Source organism: Pipra filicauda, unplaced genomic scaffold, assembly GCF_003945595.2.
Source record: "Pipra filicauda isolate LSUMZ 115617 unplaced genomic scaffold, ASM394559v2 scaffold217_size2002032_pilon, whole genome shotgun sequence".
In the NCBI taxonomy this organism is placed as follows: Eukaryota; Metazoa; Chordata; class Aves; order Passeriformes; family Pipridae; genus Pipra; species Pipra filicauda.
Window position 1 is genome coordinate 912,333 of NW_024104329.1, and position 18,887 is coordinate 931,219.

General features: G+C 40.0%; 1 protein-coding gene across 7 annotated transcripts in view; it reads right to left on the reverse strand.

The window, feature by feature from the left end:
* Window positions 1-18,887, reverse strand: part of TSPAN4 (tetraspanin 4) — a 360,542-nt gene that overhangs the window by 56,654 nt on the left and 285,001 nt on the right. For all 7 annotated transcript variants that reach the window (XM_027727703.2, XM_039381185.1, XM_039381187.1 and 4 more), the window contains one exon: window positions 2,038-2,112. In XM_027727703.2, coding sequence (XP_027583504.1) covers window positions 2,038-2,112 — 75 coding nt within the window. The remainder of the gene's footprint in view (window positions 1-2,037; window positions 2,113-18,887) is intronic.

The window sequence follows — 18,887 nt, forward strand, 5'->3', positions numbered from 1 at the left end:
AATCATACAGGAACATTAACATCTTCAAATTTGATCATCTGCAATAAATACACAGACTACAGCAATTTGTTAACTCAGTAAAACTGCAGGTATATGGAGCCCATATTTTAGACTCTGTTTTGATCTTAAGGACAACTGCAGTGTACCTCCTGCATCAACCTACAGTACGTGACTCAGAGGAAAGTTAATTTCCTGATCTCTTTATTAAAAAACAAAAAAACCCACTGCAAACGACCAGGCTGAAGGAGGGAGGGAATCCCTCCTGATACTTTTTCAATGTTTTTTATCTCTGAAGAGTGAGGACGAACATTCCCTGTGACACACTTGTCAAGCTGACAGAACTGACTGCTTTATGAATAAAAATACTTCATTGCTTTTTTTTCTTTCCTCCATACCCACACATTTATTGAACTATCAGTCTCAACACCAGCCAAAACCAGGGAATTCTACAGGATGATGATGTGGAGCACAACACATATTTATCTTATAAACCTAATCCTTAATATTTTCATATATTTCTTCTGTGTTCAGGTCAGGTCTTTATTTTAGGTCTGTCATTATTTTAGACACTACTAGAATTTCTCCTCTTAAGATCTTCTAAGCAGAGGATCTCTTTCCCAGACTAAATCTAGGTCGTCTCCATAATCCCTCTTCATGACTTCTCTCTCCCACCTTTCTAGCACTTCCAATAGTTTCCGTAACCAAAACTCAATATTACATTCACAGTGAGGCAAGTCCATCAATTTATACAACGACATGATAATATTTTCTGACTGATTCCCTCTCTAAATATAACCAAGTGTTGTGTTTGGGTTTTGGAGGCCCACTGCATATCAAGTAGATGCCTTTATTCATGTATGACATGTAGATCTTTCTTCCATGAGGTGACAAGTAATTCAGAATCCAATGATGCATACAAGTAATTTTATATTGTCCCTTCTACTGTAATTACCTTGCAAGTTAATTCCATGTTCCAGCTACAGGATATTGTCTGGCAACCTAGCTCTCTTCAGTCCTTCAGAAGTTCACCTGACAATCACTCACAGTGCTCATTAATAAATCTGGAACCTTTCTAGAAAGCAATGTTGACATCTTATCCACTCCTAATCCAGGTTATTGCTAAACATACTGAATATAACTAGGTCTACTGTTAACCTTTATTTTATTTTGATATTTTGTGAAGGGTTTTTGTTTGTTTGTTGTTTTTTTGATTTTTTTTTTAAATTTGCTATTTTGCCCTTCCATTCCAGAAGAAGGCATTTATTGGTCATGCACATGATGACTGTTAATTAATGGCAAAATTTTGCCACCTAGTCAGTGATTTTCAAGCTCCCTTAGTATTTGACAATTTTGATTGAATAGGCAGGTTGCACAGAATTATGCCTTGTTTTGGATTTATTAATGTAAAATATTTTAAAGAAAAATTATTTTAAGGATACAGATAATTCAGATAGCCAATGATGCCCTTACAACAGAAGGAACAACAGTCAAACATAAGTAAAATTTGAAACCACAGACAAAAGCTTTGTTTATTGAACTTTTATATATTTACCCTGGCTTTCCATTAGATTCTAAGTACACATGTGCTGTAAGAAACAATGTGGAAAGATAATGAATTTTGTGCATTTGGCTGTGCTAAGGACACCTCCTTTGTAACAACATCAATGTGGCTTTTAAATTGTACACATTTTTTAAAAATCCTATTCATTCTGATGGGTGTCTCTTCCTACATGCTCTTAGTGGGGCTCATTCACTTCTTTTACTTTTTGTGGGGGTTTTGGTGTTTGTTTTGTTTTTTGTTAATGACAGATGCACTTGGCAGTCTCTGTGACCTTGAGTTGTACACATGAGCAAGCAAGACAGCCCAGTCCTGCAAGGCTGTTTATGCATTCTGAGAGAGCCCCTTCTGAGAGGAGTGTCTCAAGGAAGACAGAAGCATGATGTGCATACCAAGCCAAGTGCTTCATGATTTATTTATAGGGAAAAGGGGCATATAAATTTGCTGAAGGGGAAAGAAAAATGAAGAATTTGACTTACCTTGTCGGTGTAGACGAAGAACAGAATCACAACAGTGAGTTCCAACAGAAATATAATTAACAGCATGATAAAAAACTGTCAAGAGAAGAAGGGACAGGGGATAAAACAAAAGCAAAAGCCATCAACATCTATTTCAGCTCTTTCTGGATGCACAGTAAGTACATTCAGCAGATCATGCAGACTGGGGAGTGGGAGTCATATAGGCAGCAAGATACAAATCCGCTGCAACATACAGCAACTGAGAAAGCAGGTAAAATAGTAGTCAGGAAACATGATGGTATCTGTGCATACATATGGCTCATTTATACCACTGGTTTCAGTGGGACAGCCTAAAACCCCACAAAGAGCAAGCCAGTGCTGTGTTTGACAGCAACACTTGAGGACTCTTCCCACACTAGGTTTTCTTTTTTTTTCCCCATTGGATACCGTCAGTGCTACCAGTGAGATATCCAATGATACCCAGTGATATCCAATGCTACCAGTGAAACCCACAGCTTCAACTTCCCATTGCAAGAGAAGGTAGCCTGGACCATAACCCATGAAGTCATAGCTCCTTTCAATGGGAATTGTGAGAGAAGTGAAAAGTATACCAAGTAGCCTTAGAAGCAGTTTCAGGTAGCTACATAAATCACCCATGAGTTTCAGTTGAAAGGGGTTGATTTGTACTGAAGACATCAAAGCAAAGTCAGTCCACCACCTTTTCTTATTAGCCATGGAACTGTCTAAAACCCAGTAGTCAAAAGCTCAAAGGAGTGGATAAAAAACTTTTAACGTAGGGATTTCAGGTAGATTCTCTAAAGCCCTCAGCTTTGATCGACTACAGTGAGAGAAACTGTTGGCAATGCCAAACACTTCTGGAAAACCATATCCTCTGCATTTTGTTAAGATGCTGGATGGGTCTGCAGCAGCATCAACACAGTAGTTGCACAGGACTTTAGAATGAATGCTATCAGAGCAATTAAATGAAACTGAGTTTTGCAAAGATAGGTAAAGGAAAGAGTAATTTTGGAAATTTTTTAGGCTCAGGCAAAGGTCCTGCTCCCTATAACACAAACTCCACACACTTAGCAGCCTGTAAGCAGGCTGGAATTCTAATACTGAGCAACACTGACTTAATTAGAATCTCATCCCCAAGAGAAAAAAACCAGCTACTGCCTCTTTAGCTTCAACCAAAAGGCTGCAAACTTATGAAAGTTTAATAGCTACTAAGCCTTTATCAGAATTTCTGCACTCCTTGGTAAGTCAAACCCAAACCTTTGAACCTATGGATTTCTGTGACTGAATAGAGGGCAAAAGGTCAAGAAGGGGAAAATACTTTTCTCCTCTTGTAGAATTACTGTGTCTACAGAAATCATTGCATTTTGCCCTGTGAATCTTAAATTATTTATTTTCAAATCTTCATCACCAGTATTTTCACACCTGCCTGACTCTAATACTGGATCCTATTACTGCCCAGTTTTGAATCACAGAACCCATTTATGCTCATGATCCAAGCTGATTTCCATGTCATTACCAACCAACACTGACCTTCTGTATGGCTTTGTAAACCAATCTTGGTGCAGCTTGCTTACTTTTTACAATTTTAGCCTTCTGCATAGCATTAAATGAAATAGGACAAAGCACATCACTCTCTGCAAATATGCACAGATACTTTGCTCTATTCATTTGGCTGCAGAGCACTTTTTTGCTCATCTGTAAAGCATTGCTTTTCCAAAATGTGCATGTGAACACCACTCTCTCCCTGTGAAACTCCCAGGTATAGCTAGGATTGCATTAGACAATTTCTAGAACAAAGGAAGGGCTGATACCAATTATTAACAGTGATCAGCATTTCCTACCACAGGATCTCAATTTCATCAGCTTATCGTTTTGCAAAACCGTAATTGTCTGTGTTTATATATTCTGCACTTGTTTCTGTCTAAAGGATAAAAGCTTTTGAAAGAATATCAAAAATAGAACTTCAATTACTTTTAAGAATGAAGCAGGGCAAAGTATGTTATTCTGCCCAGGTTAAATTTCTGGTGATTTAATTTGCAATCCTGTCATACCGCACTGTTTAGAGCAGGGACCCAAAACAGTATGGCTCCATTTCAGGCACATGCCTTTTGTCTTACCCAACTATGAGTGTATTTTTGTGGGAAAGTTATTACCCTTCAAAAAACTGCATTTCACACATCCAGTAGAGATGAGAGGGCTCGGCAGCTAAAACCTGCAAAGTGTACAATCACATGCTCACGCATGACCACAACCCACAAACCATCCCACAGAGACTCTTTTCTGCTCCTGTGGTGCCCACGCTCACCCGTGATGCCTTTCTGCCATCTCTCCAGAGCCAAAAGCCTCCAGTCCCGCTTCACAGGACATGACCTGAAACATTGGGTATGTCCAGGAACTGGAATAAAATTCAGGGACCTGTTTTTCCTTTGCTCTCAAGAAAGCTTTTCCTCCCTCCTCTGCACTCAGCAGCATGGGAAAAGTACAGATGAAGCCAGGGAATGACTTTGCAGGAGAAAGGGGAGCTTAAGGAAGAACATTTTTAACAGCAGATGGAGAATGGTTTGTTTTAGGATATGATCTGGCAACCAGTTTTAGAGAAACTGTACCTACAGGCAGCAGCCAATTGAGGCAGGAGACACCAGAGACAGTGGCAAGGCAGGGGCAGAGGACACCTGCACACATGGATGCCCAGGAGGGGCAGGCCTTTGAGAGGATGATGGCATGGGGAGGACCCTATGCTGGAGACAGGGGAAAAAAAAGCAAGAAACAAGAAGTGGCAGAAAAAGGAAAGTCCCCTGCACTGACTCTCATGACTGAGGACATGCCATGTACAGCAAGTGAACTGGAGACTGGCAAGGGGATGTGTCATTATTTCTCAATACCAGGAACAGCAATTAAAAGTTTATCCTAATTCACAATAAAGTAAGTGAAGTTTCACAACTCAAGAGTGTTTTCCCCTGCAACACTAACTCTGCTAAAACCGCCTCATCTTCAGACTGGAGCAGGCAGCTGCTGTTGCCAGCCATGCTGGTGTGTTCACCAGCAAAAGGAGGGTGGACCTTCTGGCAAAACCATGATGGTGCTCCTGCCTTAGTTCATACGAGAGAAATAGGTATGACATTGTCATCATAGAAGGTGCTAAAATTGCAGAGTCGAGCACTCAAAATTTAGGAAATATGAGAATAAAACTCCTCTCAGTGATGGTTATGCATCATGTCTAAGTCTTTTCCTCAGAGGTTCCTCCAAGCTGGCAATTTGGTTTCATGCACTGTAGATTTTGGAAGTCATACAGTGAACCAAAACTAATGTACACTGTTCAGAAAATCAAAACCTAGATAAGTAGGATTATCCTTTATCTCCATTTTAAAAAAAATTGGTTTTATATAAAACATCTAGTTTTATCTTTCTTACAATTTGCATTCATTGACAAAGCCCATGCAGTTATATCACAGATAACTAATATGTATTAGCAATCCCCCTGTGTGCAGACAGTAGAGACCTGCACTGTATCTTTTATTACAAAGGTAAATTATGTGAGGTCAATTTTAAGCTGTAGGGTTAAAATTCATCGTCTGGTAAAAGCCACAAGCACCTACATGTCAGCACATGTGTCTTCCCCCTCTAAAGAAGAACCACACCTGAACTCAAATCAACTCATCGCCAAGTAGAAATCAAGGCTTCAGACTGAGTTGGCTGCAAAGCACAGCCTGCACACTTCAGCACATTTTCTGACTCACCATACTAAAGTGCATGCATGGTCATATGCACAACATGTTCCTCTATTCCCACAGCACCTTCCAACAACAGTTCATTTTCAGTTCAATCCTTAGTGTCATTCCAAAGGGAATGATGCACAATCTGTGGCCAGAACCAGCTTGGCACATACCATTCAAATTTAAAAGGAAGGAACATAAATCCACTGAAGGCTCACAGCACCCAAACCCCCACCACACTTGCTGGAAACTCTCACAGCTCCTTTTCAATTGAGTTCTCTCACTGTGGTGATAAACAGAGAGAAGAATAAAAATTAGGTTTTTTTGGTTCACTGGGGCTGTAGGCTGTTGGTATAATAAAGATTTATGCATGGAGAAACAATTCCAAAGCAAAGCATCCATGTGAAACTCCATAAAAAAAGATTAATCTGACCTTGTACAGAGAAATGCTTTACCACACTACTTGTCAAACAGTGGGATACAACCTATAGAGGTTCAGTGGAGGGGTACCTACTCCTCAGTTTTTCATAAATTACACCTGAAATAACCTCACAGAAGTTTTGATGAGAAGTGAGGTAAGGTGATGCATTTCTGTCTACCACTGCTGACTCTGAACCCCTAAGAAAAACACAGCCAGTTTCTCAGCAGCTACCTTTATATTCTACAAAGCCTATGACTTTCTCACAGGTTCTCATTAAAGGAATAGGGAAAAGGCAGTATGCAACTGCTATCAAGCTTACCTGATAGATATGCACCCCCCTCCTGATGTCAGAGAGAAAAATCTGCTAGAGAAGAAGAGGTCCCAACTTTCAACTCCATCCCCGTTGGAGCTGTACCAGGCTTTTGACCCACTACTTCCACTTTCCTTCATCCAGCCTCATAACATCAATGGAAGAATCAAGAACTGTACCCTACGTACATCATTTAAAGTATGTTTCCATCACAGCTCACAAAGGTACAGAACCAGTCAACTTTATTTCCTTCCCAAAAAAACAAGATTCCTTGGTTTCTCAGATGTTACAGACACTTGCCTCTCTGCATGGTGACTGAGCACCACACCCTAATACACAGGATTGGGTCTTCTGCTTCCCCACTGCCTCTCCTTCCTCAATAGTTGTATCATGTTGCTCAAATTGCCCATCTCTCCATGTCAGGAGATCATCTCACAGTCTCCCAAACACAAAAGTGACCCAGTACAATGAAAACCAATGTGTGACTATGTTTTTAGCCTCCTAACATTTTGCTATGAGACTAAATGTGGTATAACTGATGGCAGAATCAAGACTGCTATGTTTAGACTGATTGCTGAAGTAATGAGTTAGTTTGATGGAGGTCTGTCTCAGAAGACGACAGCAAGATCTAAGTGTGCCAGACTCTCTTCTCAACTAGCTAATGACAAGAGACAGAAGTTTCTTGCAAAGTATTATTCAAATTCTCTTCAACAAACAACATGAAAGTAGTAGGAAGATCCAAAAGCCAGCAGTCTCTTTGGAATAGTGATACATTCCAAAACGATTCTAAAGTTCATGGCTTAGCAAATAAATTGTTTAGACTACACTGCATTCAAATTAGCATAACCTACCTAAGAGTTTGAACAAACAACTTCAACAGTCAGCACGTGCTGTTTTCCATCTCACAGTGCCTACACTGTTAAACTGTCTGCAAGGTGGACAGTCAGCTTCTTTTCTGACAGAGACAGTATGAAGTACAACACATTAGCAGGTAGGTTGCACCTGTGAAAACGCTCCAGCAAGATAACTGCTCTTTCACCTGCAGCAGCTCCCAGGATGCAGAGAAAAAAAAAAAAAAAGATTTACAGGCAGTGTTTCCTCTGTAACATCAACTGCAAGTTTGATATAGTCAAGGATTTTGCCTTTAAGTGAGGCTGGGTTACCAAGTCCTCACCGATAAGCTTTAATTTCAGTATTACATTTCACTTCCTAATTAATATGCACCTCAGGTAGAAGAAATGACATGAATTTATTGGGCTAAGATAGTTGGTCTTCATAGCCTGGGAGGGTTTTTAATTTGTCTGCCTGGTCCTAATGTATACATGTATAACTTTGATATTCAAAAATAGACCAGCTCTGACTGCTAGAAGACAGAGTCTCCTAAAATCACAGAAACATACAGGTTGTGTAATGACCTCTGAGAATTGTCAACCCCCTTCCAAACAGCACAGTCAACTAGATGAAGCTGTGCAGAGCTATGCCCAGTCATCTTATGAGCATCTCCAAGGATGAAGATGGACAGTCATCCACAGCCTCACTGGATACCTTTTTCCAATACTTGGCTATATTCATGATAACAAAAATATTCCGTATCTCTAATTGCAATTTCCTTTGTTTTAACATGTGTCTGTTACCTCTTGTATGATCTCTGTGAATCCTTCCAAAAGCTGTATTTTCTTTAGATTCTACTGTAAGGTAGTTGAAGACATGAATAAAATATCTTCCTTGCTTTAATTTCTTAAGAAGAACAAACCCTGCTCTCTCTGAGTCTGTCCTTGCACATCATGTGCCCCATAATCATCACAGTGGCCCTCCAATGGATTCCTTCCCCCCTGGTAAGTACACATCTCTTCTACTGGGGAGCTTCAAATCAGGCTAAGTACTTTGGACGTAGCCTTATCTTATTCTGGAAGAAGGTGTTACTGTTTCTCCATGTCAAGAAATGTAAAGGAATGTGGGGCTTGGTATGGTCCACAACTACCCAATTATTACCTTTATCTTTTTATTCTGATTTGAGACAAAGGCACATAGATTAAAATGGAGGCTCTCCACACATTTCAAACATCTCTGGTTGATTTTTAGGTTATGATTTGATATGAATAGAAACACCATCAAAGATAAGTTTGATATCACAAACTCACATCCTGCACAAATCCTTCACTTCAGGGATAGCGTCCTATCTTTAACACTGAAGGTGTAATTTTTTTTAATAAATTACCTCAAACTTTTGCCTACTGTCATGGTAAGAAAATGAGTTCTATCCCAGCTGAAACTAGGAGACATAGAAATTCATAGAGTTCCAATAAAGTCAAAAGAACTTAATGGATTTTATAGCAGGCAGACTTTACTGAGTTGTCTGAAAATGAAGAACTTTCCCTAAATTTGTTTTGTAATTTTCCTGTTATTTTATCATAGGTTATATTATTTATATTTAAATAATACTTACTGGACTGAGTGGAGATGCCTCATTACTATGGTTGGCATTGTCCAAATCTTCTACCTTCTCTGCAGAAGTGTAGCATTCCCATGTCCAACCAAATTACAACACACGTATCAACAAACTTAGATGCATAAACTTGAGCACCAAAAGGGGTAACACTATCAGAGATTCTGAATGCTATAAACTATTGCCAAACTTACTGCATATTCCACACTTTGGAAAAAATCAAGCCACCTAAGAAAACTCTGAATCAATGCAAGAATTCCCACTGAGACACTGCAAAACCTGGAGAACCACCCACTCTTTATAAGGGTCCTGTATTATTGCCAATATTGGATCTGGTTTTGTAAGCACAGCAATATGAAGACCATCCTGAAGCACTTTAAAAGGTTTCCCAGAACAGCTTTTTGCTAACATACTGGTACATGACTTCCACAGAATAAAAATGGATACGGTACAGTTTTTATCAGCATTCAAAAAACCCCCCAAAAAACCCCAAAGAAGCTTTCTTCCACTTTTGAAAGCAGAAGTGTTTCATGTATCCCTAGTTCTCACAAGAAGTTTGATTTGACATAATTCCCCATAGGCATTTTGATCTGATATATTAATAGGAAGTGGGAACATTATGAAAGGTTCGTTTATTTTCCTTAAATTTTCTTTGATTTTCTTTTCCAAGGTACTGAGCAAGGAGAAGAGAACAGAAGGAAAAGTGCAATGGGAATTGTACTTGGAAGTGACTTCCTCTGCAGCCTGGAAGACTTGTATAGAAAGAGACAGGGCAGCGAATCAGAAATGACAGGACAGTGTCCAGACTGTAAAAATAACCGGAATGACAGTCAATAAAATCCCAGTGTATTAATCTACTACATGAACTTCAGAGTAAAAGGGAAAGGGCAGTTTGTTTCTATCAATTTCCCTCACAGTGGATTCAGATTGTACATCTCAGTACCAAAGTTTTTGCTGACACTAGGTTTGAATGCTCCTTTCGTTAGTTCCATACGATTGTTTTTACTTACCACCCTCTGTAGCACAATGCATGCTACCTTCCTGCCCACAGCATTTAGACTCCTTGAATATTTGTAGAAATGTGCCCCAGCTGAGCCTTCTCTCTGCCATGCTGTGCATATTTAGCTCTTTTATGCTTCCCTGGAAGTAAATCTCTTTAGCCTCACAATCATCTTTGTTTTCAGCATAAAAATGATAAGTTTCCTCATAAACTGTAAAAAGGCAGTAATATATATGAGCAAACTTATGAACAGAAACTCCATTATGAAAATGGCATGTATCTAAATTTGGTTCATCAACTATTATTCTCTAAAAGCCTCAATAGTTAATTCATTCTAATTGTGACAAAGTCTTGCATGCTTTATGCCTGCTGGATATATAGTACATCTTTGTTTATGTTTGGACTATATTTTTTATGAATGTGCAAGAACTCCTGCTGATCAATAAAGCTCAAAGAAATCTGCAGTAATTATTTCTGGGAATATATACAACATATGCCATCTTAACACATTAACAGTGTTTCATTTTAGTCTCATTACTGCTTTCAGTTGGAATCATTCAGTCTTTCTGCATTAGAGAATGAGAGTTGAGAGACTTGATATTCCCATACTATGCTTCAAAGGATTTTAACTGGCATTTTATGGTATTTCTAGTAATTTTTCATATTCTCCAGCAACTGACTCAAAATCAATGAGGTGTAATCAAATATTAGTCAGGTCTCACTCTAATATCACAACAGTAGGTGGGTATAGGCCCACTTAACAGATCACAGATTCCTTAGCACAAACTGAGGACTCACTGGCCTTTTAAGGGTTGGTTCATCTCTTCTGCAAACATAATGCAAAGGTGTGACATGACACGGTGTCAATCTTTACACTAGTTCAGAGAAAGATTCATCCTACTCATGAAGTACGAGTGGCTGTAGAAGAAATAAAACACTGGACTAGCTCTTACACGTCCCTGAGCCACTCCATTAATGACAAAGCAGCTGCTTGAGTCCACCTAACACAGGTAATGGATATAGTCAATACAAATAAAAGGCTCTGCCTTGGGTTTAATACAGTATTCTCCATCTATGGTGATGACATGCAACATTCGTTAGTGTCTAAACTTACACCTTTTACTCACACTTTAACATCACCTGTGTATTCAGTAAATGAAGCTTCTTCCCTGGGATATTTCTTGTCATCTGGAGAGCCAGCATGAAACAGGATTGAACAGCTCAGTGCCCCGAGAGGAAGAGGAGAGCAGCAGAGAGTGGTCCCCACACCTTCCGTGAGGAGCGAGTGTGTTGGCAGGGCTGGCTTCACACTCATGTTCACACTGAACATCTGGCTGACCTCAAGTGCTGGGCAAACTGACAGAAGTTCCCCCAAGATGATAAGGGCAAATGACACGACCATGCTGCTCAGCTGAAGGGGAAAAAAATTACTGTGAAATTCTGCAGTCCTCCCTTTACACCTACTTACAAACCCTGAGCTAAGCTTGCAGTGGGACCTCACCTGCCAGTAACAAAAATAAAAGATTTATCTTATTTCTCGGAGTCTCAAAACAGTGCCTAGAAACTGTGATGTATGTGTACAGGAAGGAGATGGTGAGAAGATGGTCAAGGAGAGAATAAAGAACAAGGTAGAGTATTTTGTCTGTATTTAAATTCTACTGCTGGTTTTATGCCCTGTTCGCAGTTCTCAAATGTGGTACACAGAAGCTGCTGCATCAGATGCACATGGGACGGTCTTTTAGTAGCTTAAAAAAATGTACAAGTAGTCTGTTCAGCTTACCTAATTCTGACTTTAAGGTGGTACTATTCTCCTACTGGAGATCTGAAATGTTTATAGCACCAAATCAGCTCTGGCTATACCTTGCGTAGGCATCACTGATTTACACACGCTAGCCTCCATTTCTTTACTTCCAGATTTGCATTTTTCTGAGGTGCAGGTAATTCTAATCCTTACAGGAAAAGAAGTCAATATTGCTCTTCAATTTAGGATGCACTACTAAGGTGGTTAAAAATGACAAAAGAATGACTGGGAATACAAGCACACGAGCTGCTTTGGTAAGCCAATTGCTTTCTACCCGAGGAGAGAATTTTATTATCAGAAAAAAAATTATCAAATGTTATGCTCAAAAGTGACATGAATGTCTGCACAGGCAAGGAACACATAGGTTACCTGTCCTTTACTTTCAAAATGGGAGAAATTCTGTTGCCTTTCAGATCTTGCAGGTGATCCTAGGTCTAGAGCAAAAGTCTACCCAAAGCAGCAGAGGACAGTCTTACAGATCAGATAATAAACATATCTGTCCAGAAACTGCAAGCTCTGGCAGAAAACAGGCTTTCTTGAAAGTGTTTTCCAGACCACCATGTAGTCTTATGCTCTGGTTTTCCACCACAAGGTTCCTTAGATTACATAGCTGTCCTGGCAATTTGATGTGCAGTGACCCACCTTTAATCCTTACAGACAGTAGAAGGGCAAGATGAGGCTTAGTTTCTGGGTCCACTCTGGAAATGCCTCACAGACAGGCTTTTTTTCCAAGAAACCTCTGGCACATGAGAGTTGGTTGAATGCTGAGGTAAAAGATGGAACAAGGGAGGCTTTTCAAGTGCTAGAGGAACTTAAGCCTGCACAGGTCAGAGAAGCTGATGTTGCTAACACACTGCTAACAACTACCAGTTAACAGATTAATCAACAAGGAGTTAGGAACTCAGAAACACTGACAGTCATTTAGACAAACAGATTAAACCTTCAACTGACATAAATTAGTATAGCTCTACTGACTCCTGCACATGGTGCTGCCACACTGTTGAACTGCCATAAAGCAGGATCTTGGCACTACAAAAAGGAATGGGGACACTAGGAAAAGGTTCTTCACTGAGACAGTGGTTAGTCACCAAAACAGGCTCCCTAGGGAAGTTGGGCACCAAGTCTGTCAGAGCTCAAGGAGTATCTAGACTATACTCTTAGTTACACAGTTTAGTTAGGCAGTCCTGTGGGGAGAAGGTAGTAGGACTAGATGATTCTTACAGGTCCCTTCTAACTCAAGATATTGTATGATTCTATATCTCAAAGCACATCAGGCACTAGTGGTATTGCATCAGTCTGTATTAGAAAACTAACCCTATGAGGTAAGCCCTTCCTACACACTGAGCCTAGAGTTGAGTCTAAAAAGAGGAGGCAAGGAAAACAGCTTTATTTTTTTTCTCTCCTCTGTTCCAAGATCCTTTGATTAACCACCACCAGAGTTGAAGAAAAGAAGGTTCCATCCCCTCCTGAGTTGCAGTACCAGCCAAGCAGAAGGAGCTAAAAACTGAAAGGCAACGAAGAGCTGATTCTTCCTAACACAGACAACCAAACTAGGGGAGACTGGTGCTCAGTACTTACTGTCCAAACAGGGCTTTCATATGCAACACAGCACTACACAGACAAGTGTTATACATGATGTATAACGCTCTCAAGCTGTATATATGGCATCTGCCTGGACTTTGCCCTGCTTGCTGCAGTGGCTGCAGCTACCATCTCCCTGATTTTGCTAGTTTGATTGCTACACCAGCTCGTGCTAAACTGGAATGAGAATCTACTGTTTGATCTGTAGCATTTACTTACTGAGACGAAGTAATTCATGGGTTGTTTTTTTCCCATTTAGTTGCTTTGAAATAAATTCCCTGTCACCAATGAAGTTTAAATTATCAGCTCTCTGGATCCAGTGACACTATTGAAAATAGTAGGGTTTTTTAGTCTCCTTTTCTTTCTACTCATTAAGTTTTTCTTCATTTTCCTTATTGCTATTTCACTTACAGATGAGCTGGCTGAAGTTCAGAAAACTCTCAACAGCACAGTACAAAACATCATGGGCACTCATTTTCCCCTTGGACTATTCCGTAAATGAGACTCTTTTGATGTCTGGATAGTCACACAGATATGTATATAGCATCAGCGCATTCCACAGCTGGTCCTGACCTACTATCAAGGTTTAATTTTGATCTTATTCATTCCAGCAACTGTGATGAACTACTCACTATTAACATGAGGTCCTCATTTAAATTAAACTGAACACACAGATCTGTCTGTTATTTTCCCTCTCCTTCTCATTAACCATTGTTTCAACTTTTCTACTATAAAAATCAGGGTTATCCACAAATCAGCAAGAAGAGGAAAGTGGGTGCATCTAAGACATTTTGTTATTTATCTAATCTGTGATGTGATGGAACATACCCAACACTGGTGCTTTATAAGAAGGCAGCTGGCTTTGGGTAATCAGAGAGGAATGAGCATTTTGTCTGTTTCAAGCCCTTTCCCCTTTCTAGTTTATTCTTGTGTAGGCAACGTGTGGCAAAGAATCCCCTCATCCTCTACCTTTTTTGACTGGATTATTGATCATGCTGCATCCCAATCAGGAGCAGGAGTAGTGTTCTTTGTATCAAATCACTAGGGAAAAAAAAATGTGTCGCAAAATCTGAGGGCGAAATAAAGAACTGCCTAAGGATCTTATTTCCTTCAGGACCTGGGTTATTATTTAAGTTTCAACTGTACAGAAACATCTATACATGTATGCTGTAACAACCAAATAAATATTAAACTCCTTCCTTCACAAAGGGCCTGATACTGTTTTTTACCAGTATTACTGTGATTTTCTGGACCAAAAGTAAGTTCCTATTTGCAAAAAACATATGCACTAGACCATGTTCATCGACCCTTTCTGGCAGCTTCTCTAAATGTTCTGTTTCACATTTAACTGAAGGCAATGTTGCAATTAGGCCGATCAGCTCAGCTGGGACAGCCTTTGAGTGGAGCCCATGGAAAACAGCTAAGTCTGCCAATTAGGCACTTTCAACAAAATAAAAATTCAGAAATAATTTTGCTTTGGGATGTTTTTATTTATCATTTGGACACAGTCCATATGATAAAAGAAATCAAAATTTGTATTCCTATTATGGAAACATGGATTAAATACTTCTCAAAGGTCATTGAAGCACACAGGATGGTGAGATGTTTTGCTGCAATCACGGAAAGATGATAAAGGCACTGAGATTTAGACAATTTGGGTTTGCTTCACAGCTCTCCCACAATCTCCCAGCGCAACTTACCCAGGGCACTTAGTTTCACTTTGCTGCAGCTCCCCATCTGTCTAATGAGGATAATAATATTTTCCATTTGTCTTATCTAATTAGATGATAAACTCTACTGGCCAGGTACCTCTGCTTACTAGGAGTTTAATACAAAATGAGCATCCCCATGGGCTGCCTGCAGGGCATACTGTAATACAGATAATAAATTACATAATCCATCATGATTTAGTGTCTAGAGCTAAGACTTTTAACCTGGACTATCCATGGAATAATGAAAGACCTCTTTCAGTGCAAGCACACAAATATAGATCTCTGCTAAACATGTACAAAAGGCAGAGAATTCAGGCAATTTAGCTCTTCAAACATAGATCTTAAGCAATTAACCTAAAAGACAATGTTTACACAGACACTGAAGGATCAGGTAGGTCGACGTTTGAGCATGAAAGTACTTAATCAGGCATATATTTCTTTAGCACAGAGAAATGGTCTGTTCACGTGTGCATAGAGCACCTGCCTGAAGTCAGTGCTATGATCAAGCCACCATAACTGATTGTGCTGGAGTGGTACAGAAAGGTGGTGCCCCAGCTCCTGCAAGGACCTGCCCTCAGTGGGACAAGCACTTGCATTGCAATGGGTAAAGAGCACACAAGCCAAACCTTTTGTTAGAATTCACAAAGATGATGGATATGGCTAACAGCTGTGATGGATGTTATAACTACATCCCATTTGCAAAGGGAAAATGAACAAAGATAGATTAGTAATTTTGTATCAAGATAGCCTATAGAGATTTGCAGCACAGCTAGATGATCCAGCAATGCAGGACCAAATACCTATGAAAAAATCAGTGGAAGTCCATAAATTAACTTTCTCAAGTCAGACTCTTAGCTTATTACCTCTGTCACCAGCTGCAGACAGTGACCCAACCCATCAGAACAATGATGCCATTTTCTAATTACAGCTGAGCTTGTAGCAAAGGGACCTCTGTCATACAACCCTGAGCAACAAGACTAGCAGAAATGTCAAACAAATCCTTCTGAAGCAAGAAACATTTACCTTCTTCATTCACCAGTCTGCATCTACATTCAGATGTAAGATTACCTACACCAGGTTGTATACTTATCTCAAGAATGCCTGTTGCTTTGATTTCCCTAGGGAAATCTAATAATGCAAAACTTTATCTTCTTTCACACTGTAGTTAGAACAAATAAGAATCAGTGCTATTCTGTGTTCACTGAGATCTTAGAATGACAACTACAAAACTCACCCCATCTATGTACTTGTGCAGAACTCATAGGATGGTTGAGGTTTCCTGTTTCCTTTTTTAAATTTCTTTACATTCGATTTTACATTTTCATACTATTTTATTCCTCTGCATGCACAGAAATAGGAATGGGTTTGTTTCTTAAAAGACTAATGAAGCACTTTCCTGACCATACATTGGCACTGAGTAAAGAATATCTGCCAGCTCCTTAGTTCATGGACACCAAGTCAGTCCTTTCAAGTCAGTAATCCATGAAGCTTTAGACTATCTAAACTCTCTAATCAGAGAGTTAACGTGGATCATTCCTGACTACGGAACATAGCTACGCAAAAATCTCATTTACAAATTAAACTTTACATCTGCTTTCGACTTCCTTTCTCCATCTGTCCTCTGCTACTTAAAACACTTGGTCTGTCCTCCTTTCTTTCAAAAGTCATTGCCAAATGCCAGAGGTAAGCAACACTAACATTCATACCTACATCACAGCAGCCTAATACCAAAGAGCTTACAGGTGTGCTGACAACCCAATACAAACGTCATGTGGAGAACACAAAGACACAGGATCAGAGTCTCATCTGCTCTGCAACCTAGTGCATGAAATGAAAATAGATTGAAATGTCTCTGATATTGCTCATTTTTCATTCACTCAAGCAAACTCCTTAGAAAATCTCATCCTTTATCACATCATCAAACAATAGCACTATTCCTAAGGCAAGACCATACACAAACATCCTTTGTCTAACACGTCTAACACCACACAAACTTCTGCTTCTTCAGTGCAGGTGGGTTGAGCTACTAGTTCTTCCCGTCCTGCTCCCTCACAGTTCATTTTAGGATCCCAGTAGTGCTCCATGACTCCTGCAATATCTCCAATGTCTTCCTCCAAACCATCCACCCCAGTAACAGCAACACATCCTCCCAACTAGTAACTGCCACTTTCCTTTCCTTTCCTCTTTCTTCTGATTTTAGGATGCAGAATAAGAGGTGCCCCTGTTGTATAGGAAATTCGTGTTTCCAGTCCTTGCAGGGCAGACTACCAACAACCTGGGATAAGGTGCACTATGGGAGATATGAGCAAGTGGAGATCCAAATTGTTCTCGGTTAAACCAGGCATGACCATGTAAACTCAACAACCTAGCTTTTACTTCTTCCTTTCCTTTTAGTACTCCATCAATAACTTTTCAGTGGTTTTAAGCCCACCAGAAACCTGCTTCAACTGTGTGCAGACCCTGTCTATCTCCTGTCCCCTCGTTCTCTAAGTCTGTTCAGTGCTTGTTTCTTTACTGGTTTAGAATCTCATGAAGTTCAACAAGGCCAAACAAGGCCTACAAACATTTCCATCTCCTTAAAAGAATGACCAGGTAGGATTGGCTGAGTACATTTGCCCTAGCTGCAGCAATGACAGCTGATGAAGGGAGGCTTTGCCCTTGCCAAAGGGAGACATGAGGGCCAAAGAACCACATGAAATAAAAGGCTGAAACTCTTCCAATACCAAGGACTGATTGCTAGATTCTGACCTGATCCTGCCACACAAGAAGGCACTGCTCACTGCTGGTCACACCTGAGCTAGGCCTTCAAAAAAGCACAAAGTAGGTGATAAATTTTGCACATATAAGCTATATTTTTAGACTCAGCACCCTGTGGGCTCCTGTTGCATTTGCATTGAAGTTGTAATCCATTACATGTGGCTGGTCAGATACTTCCTCCACAAAGTGGGTATTTATAAGACTGTTGAGAATGTCAAGGACTTTCGGCCTTCTTAGTTTAAATTTCCACTCATAGAACTGCCTTAATTTCGATTTATATTGTTCATTTTAGTTTCAAACCACATACCTGCCATAGAAATAGCCAGACTGACTAGTCCTGACTGGTTAAAAATCAGCAGAAACAACTGACTAGGACAGGGGTCTTGCAAGAGTCCTCTGCTGAAGGCTTGGAATCTCACAGTCATTTAGGAGATTTGAGGGACTGTCTGCCTGAACTCATTCGGTAGTTCCCAGGGGAACAAAATGAATATGTGAAGCACAGTAAGGAACAACCTTTTACAAAGGCATCACCAGATCACCAAACTGAATCCCAGCTTCACTTCACTGGGAGGTTTGCCAAACCTCATGGGGAAGTCCTAGACTGGAGCAGCAAGATCACCTCACTTCGAGGTCCTAAGCTGAACAGGATGCAAAATATACAGTAATGCCAACTACAGCAGGTATTCACTACTCCTAAAGTTCAGCTTTGATTGGCATCAAATTACACTTTGATAAAATACCCCAGGGATGTGGCTCAAGCCTCTGTGAAATCATGGACAGCTGGCACTTTATTAATCTTTGATTTCACAGCAGTATCCTTGTGCTGGTACTGTTGTTTCCTGACATCTCAGCCATTTGAGAGTAAATGACTGGCAAAACCACCACTGTCAAATCTGAAGGTCTTGTTTTTCAATTTAAACCAAAATCAACCTCTTTACAGTGTTTCCTGCCTACACTGATCTTTCTCTCCAGGACTTCAGATCATCCATCCCAACAGGGCAAACATTTGGAACAGATCTCTACCAAAGCTGAGTAAAAAATAATTCAAGGATATATTGCAAAAGATGTCCTCACAAAACTCCTATTTCCCTGAAAAGTTCAAGGAATCCTAC